Source organism: Planococcus citri, chromosome 4, assembly GCF_950023065.1.
Source record: "Planococcus citri chromosome 4, ihPlaCitr1.1, whole genome shotgun sequence".
Classification (NCBI taxonomy): Eukaryota; Metazoa; Arthropoda; class Insecta; order Hemiptera; family Pseudococcidae; genus Planococcus; species Planococcus citri.
The window spans coordinates 53,347,061-53,373,717 of record NC_088680.1 but is presented as its reverse complement, the minus strand read 5'-3'; the positions used below and the strand labels follow the sequence as shown (position 1 = coordinate 53,373,717).

Genomic DNA, 26,657 nt, shown 5'->3' with positions numbered 1-26,657 from the left:
ATTCTCTTATAAAGTTTTCTGATAGTGTTTGATATTCTGAAATTCCCTCCCAATCAACTTTGTCTTTGAATTCTCTTATGAAATCTTCTGATAGTTTTTGATATTCTGAAATTCCCTCCCAATCAACTTTGTCTTTGAATTCCCTTATGAAATCTTCTGATAGTTTTTGATTACTTGAAACATCATACCAATTTACATAATCTTTTATTAATTCAAGGTGGCTCTTTTCAATAGTGTTCATTATTTATTTTATAATAGAAAGAAAAAAAAAATGTCAATTTGTTTTAATCAAATGCAAAAATTTCTCTTCAATAACTACCTCCACATGTGGTGGGTGCATTAGTTAAAAGAATCAGTTTCTATGATAAAGGTGTTGGTGTTTGTGTTATCGCTTTATTAGAGATAATGTTTTCTTTAACTAGTGGTATAATGGTAATGTTGTGATGAAATTTTTGCATTTGTTTGAAATGTTTAAGTTTTGATGAAATTTTTGCATTTCATTGAAATGTTTAAGTTTTGAATGAATTTTTGCATTTGTTTGAAATGTTCAAGTTTTGATGAAATTTTTGCATTTGTTTGAAATGTTTAGGTTTTGATGAAATTTTTGCATTTGTTTGAAATGTTTAAGTATTGCAAAAAATTTTGCATTTCATTTCAATATCTAAGTTTTGTAAATATTTTTGCATTTGATTGAATGAAAAACTATGTGAAGGTTTATGTGAAATTTTTCACATAAGTTTCCACATACTTTTGAATTTAAAAAGTATTGTAAGAATTCTTACTCCAGTGCCAGGAAATACATTTTATATCTACTGACGTCAAGGTAAAGTTACAATAATATCATCTCTTTTAATTGAATTCAATACTGTGAATTATTAATAGGGCTAGGATTTTTATGATAATGCTTTTTTTTTTGTAGCAACACCCTATACGGCATAAATATATTTTCTTTGCGTTTCATTCCATTCTGAGGCGAATGGTGAAAGTTGATAGTGCTTTTTTTTTGCTTTTTTTGGGTGTAAATGCTTTAAAATGCTTATTTTGGGCAAAAAAGGCTGAAATTTTGCTTTTTTGGGGCTTTTTTTCGTCGTTAGCGCTTTTTTTGGTAAAAAATTGGTAAAATGAAGTATTTAGTTCCAAAAATACAAAAATTTATCAACTTTTTGCACATTTTTGAAAAAAAATAGTTGTTAAAAAAAGATGAGTTCAAAAAAACAAGGAAGGAAAAACTGAAAAATAACAGATTCAGTTTTCATTTTTCGATTTTTATTTTATTTTATTTTTTATTAAATTTTTAGTTTCAGTTTTTTCCCTTTTTTTTCTCCTTTTCATCTTTTAGTTCATTTTGGTTCAAGTTGTACATATATTTAAAGGAGGTATCTTGCTCGGTTTGAAAAAAACCTTCATTTTGATACGTAACATGGTAGGATTTGATAGCGCTTGTTTTTGCTTTTTTCTAACATTTTTCTTGCTTTTTTATAGCGCTTAAAACGTGTTTGATAGCGCTTAAAAATCCTAGCCCTAATTATTAACAATTTTTATTGAACGAATTTTCTGTGCCTTTACCGGAATTCAATCAGAATTTCCAAATTGCACGTACCAAGAAGGCCAATTCTTATGCAAAGATAAGCTGAAATGCATCGACTTAAAAGACACATGCGATGGTGAATGTGACTGCTTGGACTGCTCCGATGAAAATTACCTGTGTTGGAAATATGGTACCTACATACGTCTTGAACACCACTAAAAAAATTTCCAGGATTCATCTACGTATTTGAATTACCTTCTGACATCTGGGTGAAATAATTTCGCTACTGGGATCAATTTTCAGATGAATATAAATGTCGAACGTGTAAACGATCCTGTTTGACAACTCCAAGCGGTCCTCAATGTTTTTGTAACACCGAAATTCCCGAATTCGAATCCAGTGCGATATGCAAAGGTGGCCATATTTCCATAATTCAGTTTTCCAATCGGATTTAAAAAATGACTAATTAAGTAACTGACGAGTGGTTTTTAGAGATTGAAGAATGTAGCCAAGATGCTCCCTGTCAGCAGAGGTGTGTTAAATATGAAGGCATAGAGCGGTGCTCGTGTGGCGAAAACTATACATCCGAGCCTCACACTATGGGTCGTTATTGTTTGACTTATGGTAATGTTATATTTTATCACTCATGGAAATTCTTTTGCAAACGTTGAAAAATTAATTTGTTTGGTGATTTTTCAGAATCATTCAATTTAACAACCAACCAGACTTCAGCGATACAGAAATTCGCAATTGTGGTCGAAAGTTTGGCCAAAATTGCGAAAAAATATATTTTTCGCCAATAATAGCCATTTAAAGTATCGCCTTTTTTCAAAAACTTGACCAACTCGCGATCTAGAAAATTGCTGAAAAACTTCACTTTTATCCCAAAAATTCCAAAAATTTTCCCCTTTTTTCAACAATCGTCCAAAATTTTCCAAAAGCTTTTCCTTTTGTTGAAATTATTGAAATCTTGCAATTTAATTCTTTTTTTTGGATTCCAAGAAGTGTCACATTTTTTCAAAAGAGTATTTTTTTCAAGAATCACTCAAATGTCTCGGTTTTTTTTTGCCAAAAATAGTTTTACTCTTCTTGCCAACGAATCCCAAAAAGTCCTGCACATTGTCAAAATTGCCAAACTCTTGCTTTTTGGCAAAAATCGCAAAAATTCTCATTTATTTGCCAAATATTTGCAAAATGTTTTGCTTTTTTACGAACAAAGGTATGTAAGTACTTTTTTTTGGAAAAAATTGGGCACACGAGCTCTAAAATTCGCCAAAAATTGAAAAATTAATTTGTGTGACTGAAATTTTAATTATTAGGGTTCTACATCCTACCGAAAAAAATTCATTTTCAGAGTATTTTCGAACAATGACCAAATTTTTTAAATAATTGACGAATTTTCATTATAAAAAGTTGATCAAGCCACTCGAATGTTCAAATAAAATCCACTCCTCTTACTGATTTTTCATTAAAGTAATGGAAAAATAGAACGTGGACGCTTCTCTGGAGACTAACTACCATATGTGTATTGTACTCGTATTGCATATCGCCCGAAACCTTCTTCTTTGCCCGTATGAAAAAGATGATTTTAAAAATTTTCCATCTCAGTTGAGACAATCAGCTACGACTAAATGTTACATTATCGCTATCGCTGCCACCGAACGAACAGACGTATAAGTACAATTTTTCTTTATTTTTACGATGGAAAATACGTAGTAAACCGTAAAATAAATAAGCTCGACGGTTCGGTAACCAGTCTGTGAAAAAAATACGCAGTACATTGGCTTCGAGATATGGCAAAAGCACGTCATTCATATACGCGAAGAGAAACATACTCGTCACGATTAAAGAGCTGCTGCTACGAAAAAAAAAAAAAAAAAAAACAGTTCAGCAACTATTTAACCGTAGCATTATGTAACATACAACGAGAAATAGAGACATTTGAGACTATACAATGGTACTCGGACGAATGGTTGTTCCGTTTGAATCACAAGTCTCTCCATCAAAAGTTCATTTAACCAGGTTTCCTTTTTCGTACGAGAGTGATAAAGCACCACTTTGTCATTGTTGGCTGGTGTACGTATAGTACTTAGTCTCGCAGTGATTCGTATAAAAAGAGAGGTTTGTAATTGCTCGTTATAAAGTTATACTTTTTTTTTATTCAGTTTTTCCTTCTCTTTTTTTTTGTGAAAGTGGTTCTCAATCTTGGTTTATTATCGGAAATTATTACGGGTGAGCTGACTGTATATTGAATGAAGTTTTCTCGACTTTTTTCCCTTATTTAATACCTATTTCCGGAGTTTATATTTTTATTTAGGTAATTAACGCCAACGCGGAACGTAGCATCGAGTTGATTTAAGAAGTTGGTTAACTTTAACAATTACTAACAAATGGCTTTTCTCTACTGCTGTTTGCAAGTCGGCTGCTTGAATATTAGTGGATAAACCATCCTCAAATAGAGGTGGTAATCGACCGCAGAAACAGTTGTAAATTAGTCCGAAGGTTGGCCATATGGTGTAGGAAATTTCGTTTACTTGGTTTTGCCGAAATGAGATTCTGATGTAGATGAGAAGAAGCGATATGGGTGGGTTGGAAGAGTGATTGTTTAACCCTTAAAGGCCTGAACCAAACTTGAAGTTATCAGAAAAAATGCTTTCAATTTGTTGAATGGGACTTACATGAATATCACTTTAATGGGTAGCATGCCCCTCTGCCCCTCAAAACTATTTCGTAAATGAGGCGTCAATTTTTTCAAATTTTTGTAAATTACGAAAGAGCAAAATACCTAGTTGGCCCAAATTTGAGGTAATCTTATATAATCGCATTCCATGCACCTAATTATTGAAAGCAAATCCTTGATGAGCCCCTTCCCATTTTTGGTGGGGCATAAATATGAAAAAGTCAAGGTAAAATACGGGCCAATGTCCTCCATTTTTAATTTTATGAATTTGTTAATATGCTTTCACAAAATATAATCACAAAGGGTATACACAGTGGGGTACAGAGCGATTTTTTCAATTTTTGATTAACTGGTTTCATAAAAGTCGCTGAAACATGAGACTCGAGTACATCAAGTACTGCATAAATGAGAATACACTTCATTTGAGTAAAAAGATATGAAAATTATAAAATGTATATACAAGGAATGCCTGAGCTTTTTCAGGGCTTATCACTTTCAGTTGCACTAATATCTAAAGCTCATCTGAATAAATTTTACCCATCATTCGTAATTTGGATGAACTGAAATTTTTCCGATGATGCTGTTTACACAACTAAAAGATTGAACACACATAAAGGAATCATGATTAGTTACGAAAATTAATAACTTTGTAAACAAGAATGCCTGAGATTTTACAGAACTTTAGGCTGACAGCTACACACACCTCTAAAGCACATCTGTATATATTTCACACATCATTCACAATTAATTTGGATAGTGAAATTTTTGTATGATGATGCAGTTTACTCAACTAAAAGATTGGACACACATAAATAAATCATGATTAGTTACGAAAATTAATAACTATGTAAAGAAGAATGCCTGAGCTTTGTCAGAATTTTAAGCTGTCAGCTACTCATACTTCTAAAGTATGTCTATATAAATTTCACACATCATTCGTAATTAATTTGGATAGTGAAATTTCTGCATGAGGAGGCAACTGCAACAGTGTACAAACATTTCACTATCCAAATTAATTACAAATGATGTGTGAAATTTATATAGATGTGCTTTGGAGGTATGAGTAGCTGTCAGTCTAAAGTTCTGTAAAAGCTCAGGCATTCTTTTGTTTACATAGTTATTAATTTTTGTAACTACCCGTACAACAATGACCATGCTAATTTCGATGTGAATGTCGACCCATCCACATCCGTCACTTTTGGATGCCACATGTCGATGTGAATTTCAACCCTGTGTCGAGCTAATTGTCAGGGCTGTATACCGATAAACATAAACGGTATTGGTACCAGGTATTGGTATTTAACATACAGTTCCCCAAATGGTATTGGTATTTCGGTATTCTCCAATACAGATATTGAATTTTGGTATTTTGGTATTGGTATTTTATTATGTTGTAGATTTTTTTTTGGTATCTGGTATTGGTATTGGTATTGTACCAATATAATACCAAATAAAAAGTGTGTTTTTAGCCCAAAATTAACAAAGTTTTTCCAATTTTTTTTAGAAATTACACTTTTTTTCTATTTAGACACCTCAATTTGCGAGTTCAAGGTTCATCATTATCACTTACAAGCTTTTCAATATGAGTAATTTATTAGTTATTTTATTTAAAATTTTGTAATCAATCAAAAAATTCAAAATACCACAAAATACCAATACCAAAATATACCATTGAAAATTATTTCGGTATTGGTATTTTGGTATTAATACCATTTCAAAAACTTTATTGGTATTTTGTAAATTGGTACTTCATCTGTCTGCTAATCGGTATTGGTAAAACGGTATTCGAAAATTTTTGCAAAATTTGCCGGTATTGCCGGTATTGGTATTTTGGTACTTATATCGGTATACAGCCCTGCTAATTGTCGACTGATGTTGATCTACATTCGTGTCGACAATTGGCTCCACATAGGGTCGAAATTCACATCGACATGGGGCATCCAAAAGTGACGGATGTGGATGAATCGACATTCACATCGAAATTTATGTCGACCTCCTGCTTCGTTAAGTTATAGAATTTAAGTTTAAAAATTTTTAATTTTTTTTCGCAAAAATTATTTCCTCTGATGTGGCTATTGCTAGTGCTGAAAACAGCATCGATGCAAAGTCCACTTCCGAAGAAGTACAGACGAAAAGTCTGTATAATCAAGAAGTTCAACAGAAATCCCTTATATCAAAGATGGTGCAATACTTTATCTGCGAGTACTAAACTAATCCATTTTCATGTCGACATGTCGATGTTAAGCCTGGTACACACGATCCAATATATTTTACAAACCAGGTTTGTCAAATTGACATCGTTGATAAAATTTATCAACATATAATCAACATATATTTGGTTGCATGGAAAGTCAAATATATTAGATCATGTAAACGCTCTGATAATCTAAGTTTTTTTTCCAAATTTTCAACGTTTTGTTGATCGATGACACCAATTCTGAAAATAGAAATTATTTATATTTTCAGAATTATTTTCAGAGTTGTGTCTATGGTGTCTCCGATCAACAAAACGTTAAAAATTTGAGAAAGACATCATCAGAGCGTCCACACAACCGAATATGTTTGATTAAATTCAATTTGATTTGACAAATCGAGTTTGTGAAATATATTGGATCATGTGTAAGGGTAAGGGACCCCTATTCCGCCCAGTGCCTAATCCCGACCACCCTCTATATCTCGTCTGTTATTAGCGCTACCTACCGGAAAGTGATATAAACATGTTCCTCTATCACAGATGATTAATTTGAGACATTCCCCGCCATTGTACAGCCAAAACTCGCGAAATGAATTGAAGTTGAAAAAATTCGATAGTCAAAGATAAGTTTTTTGTCATTTTTCATTGTCGAAAAATTTTAACTAGATATCAATAATTTTATGATGTTATACATGTGTTGTGATCGTTATTTAAGTACGTTTCTGATGATATAGCCGCTTTCCTAATCCATCAAAGGTATGTATAAAATTTTTTTACGAAAGTGTAAAATGACATGGGTCTCCTAATCCCGACCACCCATAAGATCATGTAAATTCAGTCAGGGTGGTCGGGATTGGGGTACCAAATTCAGTCATTTTTGAGGTGCCTCAGAAGAAAATTCCAAAAAGCCATAAAGAATTATTCTATAACCCCAAAATTTTAATATGAGTTAGGGGAAGGTTCAATCTATCTTTTAAGCCATTTACTGTATTTTCATGTGAAATAGTATTTTATTGGTTGCTGCACTTTCAAATGTGGTCGGAATTAGGGCACCTAACTTTTGGAGGTGGTCAGGATTAGGAGCCCAACTTTTGAAAAATCGTTTTTGAGTTGTTTCGGAAAAAAATTCAAAAAACATATTAAGGATTCTTCATTTGGGCCAAAATTTTGATATGAGTTAGGGGAAGGTTCACCCTACATTTTAAGCCATCTACCACGTTTTGAAGTGAAATAGTCTTCGATTGGTGGCGATTTTAAAAAAAGTGGTCGAAGTTGGGCGCCCTTACCCTTACGCTCCTTTAATGTTGATGTGAAATTCGACATCAATAAATGCATCCACAATATCAACATCATATCATCTACATCTCCAAACTGTGGAAAAGTGAATAATTTCATCAATTCCCTAAAAAATTTGTTTTCCACATTGAACAAGATCATATTTTTGAATGTTTACTAAAATTTTAAACACTAAAACAGAAATTTTAATTCTGAAAAATTGGTTGACATAGTTGTAGATGTAAATTTCGAGCATCGAATTTTACATCTACATGTCAAGATGGCATGTCGAGGTATCAGAAATAATGAGAAAATTTCGAAAATTTTTATTTACCTGGCTTTTGTATGGACAGAAGATTCCTACTAAATAAGTAATTAATTGATCACTTTTCCATCATATGATTGGAAAAAAACGTAGTCGATGTAAATGTCGACGTCTACAATTGTTGTGCGGGTAATCATGATTTTTTATGTGTGTCCAATCTTTTAGTCGAGTAAACTGCATCATCATAGGTAAGTACAAAAATTTCACTATACAAATTAATTGCGAATGATGTGTGAAATATATACATATGTGCTTTAGAGGTGTGAGTAGCTGTCAGCCTAAAGTTCTGTAAAAGCTAAGGCATTCTTGTATTATACATACATTTTGTAATTTTCATATCTTTTTACTCAAATGAAGTGTATTCTCATTTATGCAGTACTTGATGTACTCGAGTCTCATGTTTCAGCGACTTTTATGAAACCAGTTAATCAAAAATTGAAAAAATCGCTCTGTACCCCACTGTGTATACCCTTTGTGATTATATTTTGTGAAAGCATATTAACAAATTCATAAAATTAAAAATGGAGGACATTGGCCCGTATTTTACCTTGACTTTTTCATATTTATGCCCCACCAAAAATGGGAAGGGGCTCATCAAGGATTTGCTTTCAATAATTAGGTGCGTGGAATGCGATTATATAAGATTACCTCAAATTTGGGCCAACTAGGTATTTTGCTCTTTCATAATTTACAAAAATTTGAAAAAATTGACGCCTCATTTACGAAATAGTTTTGAGGGGCAGGGGGGCATACTACCCATTAAAGTGATATTCATGTAAGTCCCATTCAACAAATTGAAAGCATTTTTTCTGATAACTTCCAGTTTGGTTCAGGCCTTTAAGCGTTAAAAACATTGCTGGCCTGTATCAATTAAATATCAACTTGAACTAGGTATAAATGGACTTCGGGAGGTTTCAAATCAATAATTTATTTATTTAAAAAGTTCAAGTGTTCTGCCTCTTTGTTCAAGTTGTGGACGCCTTGTTTTTGCCAGTATTTTTCTGAAAAAGTCCTTTTATATTTCCAAAAATTTGTAAAAATCTCACTTTTCCAACAAAAGTTGCCAAAAACCATCATTTTTTTGGAGACATCAGTTTGGCTTCAGACCCTTCAACTCAACAAGTGACTTTATATACCTATTCAATTTTAAAACGCACTCGCACCTATCTATTGTAGATACCGTGTCAAATGCCAATAAAATTTTGCGTTACAAATAGACGCTTTCTATTTAAAGAAATCGATTCGGCGACTTTTTGTACCTAAGTAAACATGTCCCACAATACCTAACGATGCAAAATACAAACATTGTATGAATATTTAACGATCAAAGCCGAATTCGGTTCGCAGAAAAACTGAGTGAATTGTTAGATACGTAGGTAATAACAAAATAAACAAATATAGGTATGCAATTCTCAAACTATCAAAATATCATGATTCACTATAAAATAATTGTCCCAAAATTGAAAAACGAATGGAAAAATTGACTTCTATCTGAAAATGATATGTCTGCAGTAGGTATGCATACCTATTCTATTAATATTTAACGACGATTCAAACAATAGAAACATTTTCGAAGTAGCTAGATGCCTAGTTACATTTTTCATACTACTTGATAGTGTCGAAGAAATCATTCTGAAATAACCTTAAAGTATACTTCGAGGCTGAAATTTTGATTTGAAAACAGTTCATCATCCATGAAGCACAAATGTTCAACTTCTCTCCACCATCTTTTCAACTGGACCAACGTGTTCGGCCATTCAAAGCGAATCACCAACTACATCCATCTAATGCACTGGTTCTTGGGCGAATTCTTCTACTCGGATCGTTTAAATCGTCGATTTACATCGTTTTGGATTCGATTTAATTTATCAGATAACTCGATTTTTTTGCTGGCCATTTTATCTTACATATTCTTCACACCTGTTCCAGGTATCACCAACACCTTATACGCTTATAGTGCAGTTGGCATCGTTATCTATGTATTTCGCCATATTGACTCCTTTAGTTTCTTGCATATGTGGTAAAAGTATCGCATTATCTCTACGAGTCTTCGATAAAATATTCATCCCTTTTCCAAATCCGCAATGTGTTCTGGAATATCCAGCCGAGATGCAATTCGTCCAACAGAACGAATACTCGATGCAAATTATTTATAATTTATTAATCATTTATTGTATCACATGGTTTGGTTACATCATCGCTACAGTTTTATATTTCGCAATCGGCGATTCGAATGAAAAATTACGTAATCAGCTTTCCTATTTTTATCCAATATACTGCGAAATGGTTCAAAATCTTACGCAGCTGTTCGTTGTGAATTGTTTTCAATTCGTATCCGCTATTCCGTGCATGGTCATCAATGTTTTTAAACCTTTCCATCTTATTTTCACCGCTAGGGAATATTACAGTAGGTTTTTACTGATCAGCAACTCGATCAGAAATCGATCCAGACTATTTACCAATCAATACGAGAAATTGATTGTGAAACAAGACACGTCAGAATCGTATTGTTTGCAAGAAACATTTCTACGAGATATTCGGGTTTATTTGAAATACCACGAAGATCTTTTAAGGTAAAATAATTAGTTGGAGATGATTGTTCTGGTTTAATATTAATGATTGAATTAGCTCATTTGTAGATCCATCTCACATTTCAAACCATTTCTGGAATTGACTACATCAATCTGCATTGTCGTGATCATGTATTTAGAAATTGTACTTTTATACATCTTCATATTTGTAAGTTTTAAATAATCAGGTTGGTATTCAACATTATATGTAAGTACATACAAAAACGTACAATATTAATAGGTATGATTTTTGATTTAAAAATTTTTTTTTTCATTGACAATTTCGTGGATGACGAGTATTTTAGGAAGAAAATGATTCGTTCATGTTCAAACTGAAAGTTTTGAATTATTTGTTTCAAGCCTGCAATTTGCTATTCATTTCGTGTTTAACGGGCACATTATTTTCAAACATGGTACTTTGCATACTTATGTACTTACCTATCAAAAAATGTATTTCATGAAATATTAATATCTATAGATAGGCTACTACATACAATAGATCTACATAGATATCAAATTACCTACTAATTTTTCGATTGCATTTTAGGAGGAATTGTTCCGCGACTCAATTTATGATATACCATGGTACTACCTATCTCCTCCAAATAGAAAAACCATCTTTTTGATGTTGTATCAAGCGCATATTCCGATTGAATTCAGAGCTATGTCAGTGTTTTCAATAGATATGAATTTTTTTCTACGATTCAGCCAACAAGTGTATAGTGTGGTCAACGTACTGAGCAAGGCGACGAAAACTTAAATATTTGAGTGTTACACTTTTTGTAGCCTAATATACCTACTTAGGTACCTAGATGTAAAAAAGGGAAGCGCCAGAAACAAACTAAGTATAATACAGATACTATTTCTACAGGTCTAAAGCTGTTGTAACTGCCGAACTGCCGAATGAAAAAAATGAAAAGTGTTGATTATTTCATAGGTATTTCATTATAAGTATATGAGTAGGTTGGTTCATGGCGAATTCGGTGGTACGTACCTCTACATAACTAATTGGTCCAATTAACAGGGCAGTTCTACTACCCACTTATTCAATATTTTTTTAAATATTCATGCTCAAAATTGTCGAGGCTAAACTAAACATTCTGAAAATTTTTTCCACCTTTGTTGTGTGAAAACCGCAGTACAAAATCAAAATTCATTTAGCAAAATGATATTACGTATTCTATTTCATAATTCAATTTTAAAACATTAAAATGAGGGGGTTAGAGGGTTCAAATTTGACTTGGGTGAAGCTATAATTATATTTAGAAACATATGGTACCCTCCAAGTACTGAGGGACCACCAGTTATTAGCCAAGCTAACAGATCGTGCACGCCATCTGTTAGCAGAATCAAAAAGCTGAAACTGGTTTGAGCGTCTATAGAGGTCAACACTGAGAAGCTCAGGGTCTCTAAACAACCCGGCTAGCTCCAAGGGGCTTATATAGATTGTAGATGTCTCTAGTAAGCAAGCGGGAAACTACTAGTGGAAGCTCGAAAATAAATTTCCATGAGATACATAATCAACGCAATAGAGACCACACCAACATAAAGGATGTTAGCCCAAATACCCAATTCGGCATAAGGGTATGCGTTGATTTGTATGAGATACCACCTCGAGCGGTTATACGACTCGATGATGATGATGTTTATTCTACACTTAGTCTAAGATTGTTTTTTTTATTAATAAAATACCCCCACCACCTGGTGCGGATTGGGGAAAATTGAAAAAAAACCTTCATGCCCTAACCACTCGGCTATGAGTACACATGGATGGTTAGGGAATTAAAAGAATACCTATATTTGTTTAGTAAACGCCCCACCAAACCACTTCCACTTGAAATACACAGCTGGCAGACTGGGGGTATAACAGGGTACAATGAAACACAGCTAGTTTGTAAAGTGGTGTTGGAATAGGACAGGAGGTATAGCAGGGTACAATGAGAGGAAGGTGTTTTACGAGTCCCCTTTACCTTTTTTTAGGATTTAAGGGTGTACTTTAGCTTCCGATTTCCCGAGAAAATAGGTAATGAGTAACTTTTATTGAAAAATATTTGGCTGCCAAATCGAGAGTGTAAAATTATACTTTTTAATTTTATCAGTAAACAAATTACCGATTTGTTCGCGAACGAAAAATGAATAATTTTTGTGAATTTATTTTGAACGAATTATTAAAAATTGTGCGTGCGCATTTCTGCATTAATTGTTGCACTCACACTCGCACACATTGTTATTAAATACGTTGGAAGCGTTGCCAAATCGAATTTTTCGTTTAATTTCGAATAATTTTCCAAAATAATTCCGACTTTCGATTGTCATGAATAACAGAATTTCCCTGGTCAAGCGCGTCACCACTTTTTCTCCACGACGTTGTCGTGGAAAGTTGTAATTGACGCGCTCAGCTGGAGAATTATATTTTAATTTTCATTTACTGCATTTTTAATGTGCTATAATATTTGATGTCTGGGTTCACGAAGTATTTTTAACGAATGGCGGTTTTGTTTAATTTTCAGAATGATTTTTTAAAATTTTCAGTACACTGAATACGAGGATATTTTTTTCAATTTTTCAAAATTTAATTTTCTGACATGATTGTTTATGGAAAATTTTTTTATGGGGGCCCGCAGTGCCTCTAAAGTAAATTCCAAAAGTATCAAAACTTTGTCATAAAAATTGATAGAAATGAAATTGGGGAGAGGGGAAATGAATAAGCTTTCGAGCAATTTTCTGAGAAAACAGGACTTGTTAGTTGTTCGGAAAACATTAAAACAAAAAGAGGACTTTTTAGGCTGGCAAAAAAAATGATTGCTTTTTGGATGTCTTGGCCAACAAAGCATAAAAGCACAAGTCCCTTAGCAATTATGGCAAAAATTACGACCATTTTGATTATACTTCATCGAAAAGCTAAATTCGCAAAAAATTAACACTCTCTGACAATTTTGTAAAAAAACAAGAATTTGTTGACAATTTTGGCAAAAACAGCATTTTTTTGGTGAATTTTGACAAGAACAGGAAAGTTTGACAATTTTGGCAAAAATTATCCCTTTTTGACAATTTTACCAAGAATATTTACTTTTTGACAATTTTGACGAAAATGGATACTTTTTGATTATTTTACCAAAAATTGATGCTTTTTGACTTTTCCAAAAACATGACACTATGACTTGGGCAAATTTGGTAACAAAAAAACAGAACCTTATAAGTAAGTTTGCCAAAAACAGGACTTCTGATTGGCAAATTGTGAAATAAACAGAGGAATTTCAAAAAAGTGGGGAGGTAAAACCCATTTTGATAGATCACATGTCACATTTTTCGAGCACTCTGAAAAACATGATCAAGTTTTTGGGTCAAAATTCTTCTGAAATTCTCAAAAAAAGTTTTGTTTATGATTTTCCCCCATATTTTAACCCATTTCTGCGCGTTGCATGATGCCTTTTTCAGAAACTTCGGAAATCATGACATTCATGACTCGATTATGAGCTCAAATAGAGTCTTTCAAAAATGCTCAAAAAATTTGTTGTCAGAGTATTAGAATTTCTCGTGAAATTTTATTTCATTTTGATAGGTCACATGACATTTTATCAAAAATCCCAAAAATCAAAACCTGTCTGCCTCTAAACTTTTTTTAAATGTACAAAAACATTTTCGGCTAAATATACAACAGTTCATTTTTACTCAAAATTGTATGGAGATACGGTGCGTATTTCACAAAAACTGAATCCAAAATTGAAATATTGAAAATTGGAAAAACATTCAACACTACCGTCGGCCGGATCTGGAATTATAATCAGAAATAATATTTTTTGTCCATCTGATTTTTTATGCCTGTCATTGAAAAAATTGAAAAACCAGTTGAACCAGCTCATCTTATGCACTTCCAGTGCTCAAATTTCGGCCAAACAGTCTGTGCTAGATACCAAATCGACCCATACCACCCTTGGCCGGATCCGGCCTTCTGCTCAGAAAACAGAATTTTTTAATTTTTTTCTCATATTTTCGTTGAATTTGAAAAATTACCGTTTCTCCCCACCACATGAACTTGAGCAGTTGAAATTTTTATATTTAGGGGGGAGAAACGGTCGTTTTTCAAATTCACCGAAAATACGAGAAAACAAGTAAAAAATCCAGTTTTCTGACCAGAAAGCCGAATCCGGCTAATGGTGTATGGGTCGATTTGGTATCTACCACAGAGGCACAGACTTTTTAACCAAAGTTTTGAGCTCCTGAATTCATTACAAGAGCTGATTTTACTAAATTTTCAAATTTTTCAATAGCATTTATAAACCACCGGATGGGCAGAAAATTTGATTTCTGATGATGATTCCGGATCTGGCCGGCGGTAGTATCAGTCAATTATGTAGGTATCAAGCATGGATCCTTCGGCCAAAATTTCAGCTACTCAAGTTCACGTGGTGGGGAGAAACAGTTATTTTTCGAATTCACCAAAAATAAGAGAAAAAACAGTAAAAAAAACCTGTTTTCTGACTGGAAGGCCGGATCCGGCTAATCTAGAAAATTGCATGTGGTCAAAATTTGAGCTCCGGAAGTTGATACGCGAGTTGATACGCGGGAGAAATGGATATTTGTAATTTTTTTCCGTTTTCTGAGTTATTAAACAGCTTTAGCTGTGTACACAAAATTTCAAACGCTCGCCAAAAATGTAAAAATCAACTTGAGCAGCTGAAAATTGGGGGGATGGGTGTTTTTTGAGGCCCTCTTTCCAGCAGTCCGAGTTTCACTCAAATTGGAGATTATCATTAGGGGGGGGGTTCCCTTGTAAGTAAACGATGAAATGCAGCAAAAATTCTGTAAATCATCACCAAAATTACCTAAAGACATTAAAATCACCAAAAAATGTCGAATATTCATTAAAATTTGACAAAAATGTGTGAAGATTTGTTGACAAAATTATATGAAAACACTCGAAAAAGCATTAAAATCAGTAGGTAGGTACCTACCCAATCATTAAGAATTGTAAAAATTAAATGAAATTTCAGTAAAGTTCGACAAAATGCAAACAAAATTAATTAAAACCAGGGAAAGTTCAAAAAATAGTAAATTTTCAAAACCATGATACTATTTCAAGTAGGAATACTTCATTTTGAGATTTTAGTTTGGTCAAAATTCGTAAATTTACTCACTTACTCTAAATAAATGAAAGTTGATAACTAAGCACCCCGCATTACGAACTTGAAACTTTGAAAGAATAAAATGTAAGTGGGTACATGGTTTATTAGTTGTTGTGAGGGTACCTATGAGATGTATTTTGTTACACATTGATGAGAATTATTAATTATATCGAGAACAAAAGCAATTTTTTCCACTTCAAAATGATAATTGATAACTTTTTCGAAATTGTTTTTGTTTTTGAAGATTTGAATGATAAATGAAAGTGGCCAGAGAGGTTTATGATGAAAAGAACGAATTTTCTCATTCTTAAGTACAGGTATCAACGAAAACTATTGATACGCACCCTACATTTGAAATGCTTCAACTAAAATTTGTAAACATCAATTTTTAGGTCCGCCATTGTTAATATCAACTAATAAAATTGAATAATTTCGTTACAAAACTACGCAACGAATAATGAACCGATCTATTTAGAATTCGGAACATAACTTCTCAAGATTACAATGATGGGTGCTACGAAGCCGTTTTTTCGAAGTTTTCGTTTCCAAGCGTTATATTTTCAAGTGAAAATAGCTCATTTTTACAATATTTAAAATCATCATAATTAATGTATCAAAGTAAATTTCTCAAAAAGGGCTTCGTAGCACCCAAGATTTCATCCGTCTAAACAACATATCCAAAAATGAAAGTTATCCGAACAGTAGTTTTTTCGTAGTTTTGTAATGAAAATTGAAGGTTTTTACGTACTCATTTTACCTACTAAACTACACCCTTAATGCATTAAAATAATGGACTAAAATTGCAATTACTCAGCAATTACATATCCAAATTGAATGAAAAATAGTCTATACTCTCCGCCAGCCATAATGATTCTCATATTCTGTCCAAAAAAACGGCTGAATAGTTTAAGAGAACATTCAGTTCAAATGAAATTTCATTTCTCAGACTGAGACCAATAGTGTGGTATGCACACTAAAAATGAAAACTCAATTTTTCAAATTTTTTCATTTTTTAAATGACAAAATAATTAATTATAGGTATGTTTGATATATTTTCTTACATTTTTGGAGCTTTTTTTTTGTTGGAAATTTTGTAAAAATTGAGGGGGGATCAGTACATTTTCAATTTTGAAAATGTTCTTCCAAAAGGTGCTTCCAAGGTCTTTTTTTTAGTTTACAGATTTTGTTGGACACCCTGAAATTTCAAGTATCTCATTTTTTCCCAAACATTGCTCAAAAGTCTTGGATTATTGCCAAAAATTGGCCAAATAAAGCTTTGCCTTTTTATTAAACCGTCAAAGTCTTGATTTTTGCTTTTTTTTCAAGTCACTTTTAACAAAAAGCAGCAGAAAGTCTCATTTTTTTCAACAAAAATTGCAAAAGCGTATCTGTTTTTATCTAAAAAATGCCAAAGGTTTCACTTTTTTGCTTAAAATTATTATAAAGATTCATTTTTTTGCCAAAAACTTCAAAATTGTCACTTTTTTGCAAGCAATTTTGAAAAGTCCAGTGTTTTCCAAAAATTGCTCAAAAATCTTGCTTTTTTGTCAAAAAAATACCAACTATTAAATAAAATATTCGCTTTTTTACCAAATGGTCTGAAAAGTTATTTTTTTTCCAAAAAATATTCCAAGTCTCGTTGTTTTTCTAAAAATTGTTGAGCTCTGTCTGTTTCAGGAATAGTCAGACTTACTTTTCGTTTAACAAAATGTAATTTTTCATCAAAAAATCTCGAAAAAGAATAAAAATTTTGAAAAAGTTTCACTTTTTGCCATTAATTGCATAAAAGATCTCATTTTTGTCAAAATTTTCAAAATCTTACTACATATCTGCCTAAAATTGTCTACAATTGTCTCTTTTTTTCCAAAAATTTCCGATAATATTACATCACTTTGTTTCTCTCTATCTAAGAAATCAGCCAGAAATATCGTTATTTTTTTATTTTTTGTCAGAAATTGTGAACAGCTCTGCTTTTTTGCAATAAAAAAATTGTTTAAATTTTGTATTTTTTCAAAAAATGCCTGGAATTTTCACTTTTTTTAAAAAAAATTTGTTTTTTGCTGCATTGTAAAAATCTTGGTCATTACCGACAATTACTGAATGTTTTCACTTTTTTCACTAAAATTGCAAATAAATCTCAAGTTTTTGCATGAAGTTTTGAAAAAGTTTCACTTTTTTGCCAAAAGTTACTAAAAGCCATGCCATGCCTTTTGCTGGAATTATTGCCAACTCTTGCTTTTTCCAGAGGCAACAAGTTTCACCATTTTCCAAAAGTTTCCCAAATCTCCTGTTTTGCCAGAATTTGGAGAAAGCCATACTTTTTGCTAAAACTGTTGAGTATAGCAGTCGTGAAGTCTCGCTTTTTAATTAAAAATTTACGAACGTACCTAATCCAATTTTTTTGCCAAAAATTGTGATCATGTGTCGTTTTTTTCCGCAAAAATTCCTTTGTTGAAGTCTCAATCGAGGCCTTTTTGCAATATTTTCTGCCTTAAAATGCTTTGCTCGCGTTTTGAAACTTTGTTGATTACTAAAATCACCTTCTCTTTTTTTTTGGTTGAAAAAATCGAGTAGGTACGAGCCCTGCACAATATTTCACTCAACTCCCAAGAAAATATCTCATTTTTACTCCTATAACTTTATTTACATCTAGAATCCATTCTACATATTACAGTCTCGCAACATGTTCTAGGTCAGGTCATTCCACACAGTACACGAGATGCAATTTTTTATCAGCATTTGTGCCATCTCGCTATATACGAATATTCATACCTTAATAAAACACAGAAATTTGCTCGTTTTTACAATCCATTGAACATTATTCCTAATCCACGGATAAAGTAAGCTTCCATGCGTATCGTATAGTACGAATATAAAAGCTATATCCATAAAATTAGTCTCGGAAGCGAATCGATTAGCGTGCAAATCCGCAGACAGTAACAAAATATCGGACGTTTTTTATCCTTTAAAATTGAAACCACTTGCTTTCAATCATTGACAACGATCTGCAGCTTGCGGAAAATACCGAGTACTCGTACACAAATATACAGTACAACATCAGCAGACAAGTAATCAATTTCCACCACTAGCTCGTTTCAATTGTTAAAGTACACTATATATGTGTAGGTATAAGGGTAGGGTAGGTAGGTGTGTAGCTGATCCGGAAAAAATCGAATGCTATATTTCATGGTAAACCGAACTCATTTCCGTAGCATTCATCTTATTAAAATTTCATTCGCATCAAGTTCATCTCGTATAAGATTTTTTTCCCTCAAATGAGAACTAGGTACTATTTTGCTGTGTGAGAACCATAACACATTTCAGTCTTTTACACTCGTTCGCCCCGAAAACAGAATAAAAACTTTTTAATGATATTTAACAAATAACCGAAGAAAAACGCGAAAACCAAGTGACGTTTTTTAGCGAGAACACCTCGCCCCCTCCTCCCCTCAAGTCTCGTCTGCCTCCCCAGTCTGCTCGCATGTATTCGTACTAAATAATTGAAAAAGTTTCTCAATGTTTCATAACGAACTTTTCTTCACTATTAGTTTAACTTTTAAATGAAACTTTTTCAAATGTAAATACATCTTTACGTATAATTTTGCAAACCTAAAGCCGAGCAGCGTTTATCATGTATAATTAATAGGTGAATCTAAACAGCCTCATTTTATCCGGCACTAAGTACGTATTTCCTCATCGTCATCGAAGAGAAAAATTGCCTCTAGACTATAGGCTAAGGCGCCTGAACGCCGTTAGTATATTAACATGATTATACTACAATATACGATGTCGAGTAATTTAAAACATAACACTATAAAAATGAAACAAATTACCCTACTTTATTTTGGAAATTTCGTCGTCGCGAGCAGAAGAATTTCATTTTGAAAATTTTCTCTGTCACTGTAATAACTCTGTCATATTTTAACACGTCGATGAAATTTCTTTCCCCGACGCGAATTTTTTAGCCGCCGGTTTTTTTCAGCCATATACGAAGCTCGTAACCCAGTTAAAATGTCATTTTAGCTTATTTCATTCTTGTTAAATCTGCTTCTTTGTCATCGTGTATCAAATTTCAACTCGACAAATGTACGTCAAAGGTAATGCAGACATTTTTTTTCACTACGTGGTTATTTTTCTATTTCAATTTGAGTAAAAGCTCGAGTACCTAGCGATGCTTTTAGGCATGCTACGGTTGATTTTTGGTCAAGTGACTAAATGTAGATCCGGCCATCGTAAGTTTTCTAGTGAATTTCAAGTTCGACTTTAGTTCAGTTCGCTCCATTAAAGTTCATTCTGGCGGTAAATAAGTTTTCGCAATCTTCCATCGTTGTGCGTTGTCTATATAAATTGAGTTATTTTCTTTGCTGGTCTCGGTTTTAACTCATCTTTACGTTTGCTTTTTATCTTGCACATCATTCTTCATCTTTCGTTGCGTAATTTAATATAACTAGACACACTACCGAACTGGAGCTTAATTTCCTTTCTACTTTACTTTTTTTTTCACTTTTCTGTTGTTAGCTTTTGTCGTTATTTTTCTCGTACTTTTTAGGTTCTTCGTATACGAAAAACGTACCTACTTTTTAGTATACCTAACGGCGTAAAAATACATTAAATGAGTAGATGTAGGTACCTATTTTTTTTCTTTTGGGGCGGAATCAATAATTATACCTGATGCAGTGTTATATTTCAAGTATTCAGTGCACAATTTCAAAGTAGAATTTTTTTTCACCAAAAAAAAAATCTCTTGAAAATTTAGATATTTGTAATAATTATCTTGCTCTTTAAGTACTCATTATGCAGAAAAAAAGAAGAAGAATTGAAGGTCTCGAAGACCTCAAAAACATTGTTGAAAACCTAGAAGTACGCATTTTGCTTCGAGCCAAGATGCATCTGAAAAATTTCCTAAAATTCCCTTAAATTACCCTCGGAAGTGTCTAAAATTCCTTGCAAGTTTTTAAAAAATTCGGTAGGTCCTATGTTTCATCTTTTTTATTTAAAAACTTGAAATGCATCATTTTGGGAACCCTTGATCAATATTTCGGAGCACACATCTGACTAAAATTCCCACCTAAATATCCACAGATTAGTTTCAAATTCCGAAAACATCATCTCATTTCACTCAGCTGTACTCTTTTTTGAAGAATTTTCTTAGGGGTACCACCCATCCACTTTTTGGATGTGGATTGGCTGAGCACCCCTGAAAATAGGACAATAATATTTTCTAGGCACATGTGGAAAATCTTAAACCGATTTTATCATCAGCCTGATACCTTCAAGTTTGCTCAAAATGAAGAAACTCGTATTTACGGCAAACACGATAGGCAATTTTATTAACATGTTAATAAAGTGTTAATAAAGTTGCCTACCTTGTTTGCCGTAAATATGACATTTCTTATTCAGGGCGATGAAAAAACGTGAAAAACAATCGTTCATGAAATCTTCCACGTGGAGGATAATGGCATCTCCCTTTGAATGACGTCCAGTTCCAGTCGATGACGAACCAAAGAGGGGGATGAGAAGGCTGGTACCTTGAAAAATCTCTTAGAATAATCCTATTTACAAATTCAAGAATGACTGAATACGGCAAATAAGTTCATATTTTTATTGTTGACCATCAAGTATGGCTTTTGGTATACCTAGTATCCGATGAGCCCCCCCCCCCAGGGGATGGGCCCTACGGACATATCTCAACTGTCAGAAACTTTTTTAAACTGACAAAGCGTAGGCGATTTTTAAAAAATCAAATCTTTGTCCAAAAAATGAAAAATAATCAAAATTTTACGAAATTGACCTATAAAGCTGAAAAGGTCTAGTACAGTAAGTGAGGTGATTTGGCCTTTGGCTAAAATGTTGATCAGGAGCTAAAATACAATTTTCATTCTTGGTGGATTTTCAAAAATTAAATTTTGACCAAAGAAGATAAAAAAATCAAAATTTTACCAAATTGACTTAGAACTAGAAAGCTAAAATTTGGGAAGTACCCTATTTTTGACCTGCCAAATCGATTGGAAGCGGGGTTTTAAACCTTTTGAGAATTTCTGGAGCCTTGTAGCAGATTTTTGAAACTTGAAATTTCCATAAAATGTCATCAAATGAAGCTGGACAGCTAAAATTTAATTTACACTTCTAGTTCAACATGATTATAGTTAATTGGTGGTGACTTCAAGCTTTGGCAGAATTTTAGACAATTCGGATTAAAAATGGCTTTTGAGTATTTTGTTGCTAAGTTTACCTCCGTTTTATTGAAATTTCATTGATTTTTAATAGTTTTTGGCTATTGACATGCCCATTTTGTAGTTTTTATGACAACTCGTTTCATTGTTGCCAAATTCTACTCCACTTTGAAATTATGATACCCAAAATTTTCACAACATTTTGCTTAAATTCTGAGGTATCTTATCAATTTTTGCTCATTTTTTATTGTTTTATATTTGTAATACCTACATAATTTCTAATTTTAGATTTAGAGTTTTTCTGTGATATGTACGTACTTACTTACCTATGCAATGTTATTTTTGCAAAATTTCATTCAATTTTAATCATTTAATTACCTACTTTTCATAATTTCCTGGAATTTGTCAATTTTTGGGTGCCTTGCAATATTTTAGTCAAATGTCAAATATCAAAATACTTCATCAAATTTCATTCATTTCCAACTATTTTTACATTTCAGAAAATTTCAAGCGAATTTTGCAATTCTTTAGATTACCTTTTAATTCATGGTAAAATTCACACATGGGTGACTTTTGTAAGATTTCATTATACGAGTACTTAAAGCATTTTTCAACAAAATTAGTGTTTTTTTGATGTGTTTTTATGCAATTTTGACCAATCTTATCCGCGTCTTACATAAGCTATTTTTGTAAAATTTTAAGCAGTTTCACTTAAATTCTGTCAATTTTTAGTACCTAAACTACAATTTCACTAGGAATAATTTTTAGATTTGAACAAAATTAGAATAAAGAAGTTTTCGATTTTTTCAAATAAGTTTCAATTTTTCAATGCTTGCATTTGAATAAGAAACTTGCATCTCAATTTTCTCCTTCGAATTTTAAAAAGAAATTTCAACTAATTTTTCAAAATGTTTGCACTTCTTCTCCTTGCACAAAATTTTATTTCATTTAAAGCAGAACTTTAAAATTTGGAGACATAAAAATTTTGCCAATTCTAAAAAATGTTCAGAAAATTTTGATTCAATTTTTTTTGTGATTATAATTCCAAAATAAAATTCGAATAAAATTGAAAACTTTGGTGTTATTCAACTATGTTTCATCTCAATATTAAATTTTTCCTTCTCGAGTATTGGAAAAGAATTGAGAAAAACATTCAAAAAATTTTCAGCTCATGAAAATTTAAAAAAAATTTCTATCACCGTTGAACTTTTTGTTTCCATCTGCATCCTCGTAAATTTAAATTGAGAAAAGTTCTCTGTTTCCAAAATGAATGACCACTTACCTAGATTCATTTTTTTTTTCAAACATCACAATTTGACCCCCCCCCCCCAGTTCAACTTCTCTCATGAAAAGTCTTCAAATTTATCAGTTGAGAACTTTTCTCAAGCGTTAAATGGGCCATTTTTCACGCGATTTTGTCTTTTTCAGAAGTTTTAATGTTGGTTTATTTAATTATATAGTCGAATTCATCACCATTTAATCGATTTTTTGGTATTTTTTTGAAGTAATTTTTGAATAAGTTTTACAATTACTCTTCTGCGACAAATCATTTAATTTTTGCGAAATTTCATTCAATTTTGACAATATTTGAATGGTATTTTTTTTTGTGATTTTCCAAGTTTTTTATTTTTTTATTTGGGAGTTTTGCTATATTTTAGTCAAATTGCGAGATAATTCACCAATTTTCAGTTATTTTCACACATTTTCATGACATTTTAAGAAATTTTTAGAGTCATATTTCGTAAGATTTGTTCGCTTGATGTGCCGATTGTTGATCAATGATCAATTTATGACAATTTTCAATAGCTAGAAAAATCAATTAATTTTATGATATTTTCCATAATTTTATTTCGACAAATTTTTGTAACATTTTGAGATTTTCAACTAATTTTCAATATTTGAGGCGATTTTTTGCATGATTTTATTCAAATTTTAAGACATTTAATCAATTTTTTCTCGTTTTCAAACGTTTTTATGCTATTCTAGCAAATTTCGACATTGTTTTAAGCAGTTTTAGTAATGTTTTGCTGAATTTCCCTGAGTTTTCATCAATTTTTGGTAACTTTCGAGTGATTTCTACCCTAATTTTACTGTTCTCATGATACTCTATGTGATTTTTCCTTAACTTCATTCAGTTTTTAATAATGTTTGATTAATTTTTCATAATTTTCAACTACTTTTTTTTGTTATTTACTTATATGAATTTTTGCAATGATTCTATTGGTAGGTACTCTCTGCATTTTCAACAAATTATTACCCATTCAATTTTAAGAGCAGATATTTTATTTGACTTTTGGCAATTTTCAATAATCTAAACAATTTACTTATTAGTACCTACCTATGTGAAATTTCACCTAAATTTTTAGACATTTGGTCATTTTCTAATGTTGCATTCATTTTTTTTCAACTATGGATGATTTTCACTCCACTAATATAGTTTTTATGAAATTTTACGTATTAGTGCCTTCATTTCTTGCTCTTTATTTATGTAAAACACGAATAATTCATCAGACTGACGTTATCTTTCATTATTTCTATTTGTTTATTTCTTCATATTTTTTGCATATTTTTAATTGTTTTTTACCTATTTTTTTTTAATATTTGGATAATCTCATTTGATGTCTAAAAAGACATGGCAAAAGTGAAAAATTGACGTATAAAATGTTGAATCTCTCCTCTCTCCCCTTCCCACTCCCAATAAAAAAAGTCAAGGGTTTGAAAAATATCCTACCAAAAGTCCTGTCGACATTTTGTTATGGTCACTTTGGTCACTGGTAATGAAATTATTCTGTGGTAGGACACCCTGTACGTATAATAAATATTTACAATTAGTGATTTGACTCACCTTAGTCTAGGCATATTTAAAATTTCCTTATGGGAAGCATCAATCCATTTAATATCCGGAGCCGGATTGCCTTGTCCTCGGCAATTGATTACAGCTCCGCTAGAATTAGTAAAATCTATCGAACCTGGTGGCTCTTCTAAAAAAGACGGTCCATGCATATGCGACGAAGGCAACCCGAATCCTAAATAAAACAGAACAGAAAAAATTCATACGTTAAAAAAATACTCCTACATACAGCCTGCTTCTGTCAAGTACGAGTAAATCGGAAATTACAAACAGCACACTCGTCTCATATTCCACATATCCCACGTGTAGGTAGGTATAGGTATTTTGGATTTCATTAAAGATAAAATGTACTAAAGTAGGTAACGTATAAATACAAACGAGAAGCTACCTTAGACGAGAAGCATCTAATGGCAAAAACGACACAACATTTTCGTATCGACAAAGTGTAATCAAAATGTTGTAATGAAAAAAGTCGAGGTGTTAGCTTTTATGGTTTATATAGTTAATGCGGTGTGAAACGATTTTGTAGAGGGTCGTTGAAGAGCAAAAGAGCGTAAAATAACGAAATCGACAAATCACGTAACAGTACTATGTAGTACGAAAGAAGCAGCTTTTTTCCGCGTGTGCGTACTTGTGTTTGGATTGAAGTAGAGAAAAAAAAGGCATATGTTTTCAAGTTATCATATTTTTGATTTTTCTTCTTTTTTTGCCCCTTTCTGTCTCTTTCTCTCTTAATCCCCCCGCGGTTCTCGAAAAATACTACTAAAATTGTCGTTTTTGTCGTTGTATTTGAAAGGTTGCTGTACTGCCTATTTTATGTGATATTTTTTCCTCCTTTTTTTTTTTTTTTTGGAGGAAACGTAATATGTGAAATTTTAAGCAGCTTTGACATGGCCAAATCCCAACTCAATCTTGTAAATCGTTTCTGGAACATTTATAACGATTCGAGCTTTATAAATTTCACGAAAACGACGACGCGAAACACCAAGTTGCCCACATCGATGTAGGGATGTTTGTGTTGGGCGGCGTTGGCGGATAAAATTCGAAAATAATATCTCCAATAAGTGTATCGTATCCGCAACCTAACGATCATAAATTTCGCGACATCCGTAATATTATATTTTTAAGCAATATACTAATGCTTTAGGCAATTATGAAAACGACGTGTACCATTTCAACAACAGCATTATTATTATTACGTATTATGTATTGTGTCGAGATGAAATTGGGATTTCCGACGAATTCCATTAATGTATATTAATCGGCGTGAACTTTTTGTTCTAGATAAATATGCAGATGCGTGTGTGTATTCGAAAGCAGGAAAATTTCAATCGAAATAATTTAATTACTCGTCGTCTACCCGAATATTCTCTATTACCATCCTCTATCTCTGTAGGTATACTTAATTATGTACATATGTTAGGGTGGGAGGTAAAGTAGGTATAAAGTTGTCTAATGTGTTTAACTTGATTATGTAGCATGAACCTCCGCAATTTGCCGACCTTAAAACCGGTGGTATTAGCTTTAGATGCACTTAACATACCACCTCGCCGAACCAAAATAATAAAATATGTATCGTAATGCGAGCCATTGTATATATTGTTATGGGATCGCGGGATTTGAAAAGGGACACTACTGCATATCTTCGTGCTGTATAGTCCTTTACGTGTATTACGAGTACGTATGATATTAAAAGTGTACTGAACTGTTACCAGTTAATGTTAACACCAACTTCGTGTTAATGGGGTACCTACTACTGGTGTTTTTTTCACCATCCCTCTTCGGTCTTCGTTGCTCATTTATGTATTTTGTTCATTAACTAAATGGATATGAGGTTTGATGAGTGGTTTTTCCGTGTAATTTATTTTACTATATTTTACTTTATTTTTTATTATTTTTTTTTGCGAGGTAGTTTTTTATACCTAAGTTTTGAGA

General features: G+C 32.4%; 1 protein-coding gene across 3 annotated transcripts in view; it reads right to left on the bottom strand.

Annotated features, from left to right (window-relative positions):
* The window catches only part of LOC135845519 (cell adhesion molecule Dscam1-like), a 185,173-nt gene that overhangs the window by 56,401 nt on the left and 102,115 nt on the right, over positions 1-26,657 (bottom strand). For all 3 annotated transcript variants that reach the window (XM_065364109.1, XM_065364112.1, XM_065364113.1), the window contains exon 3: positions 24,717-24,897. In XM_065364109.1, coding sequence (XP_065220181.1) covers positions 24,717-24,897 — 181 coding nt within the window. The remainder of the gene's footprint in view (positions 1-24,716; positions 24,898-26,657) is intronic.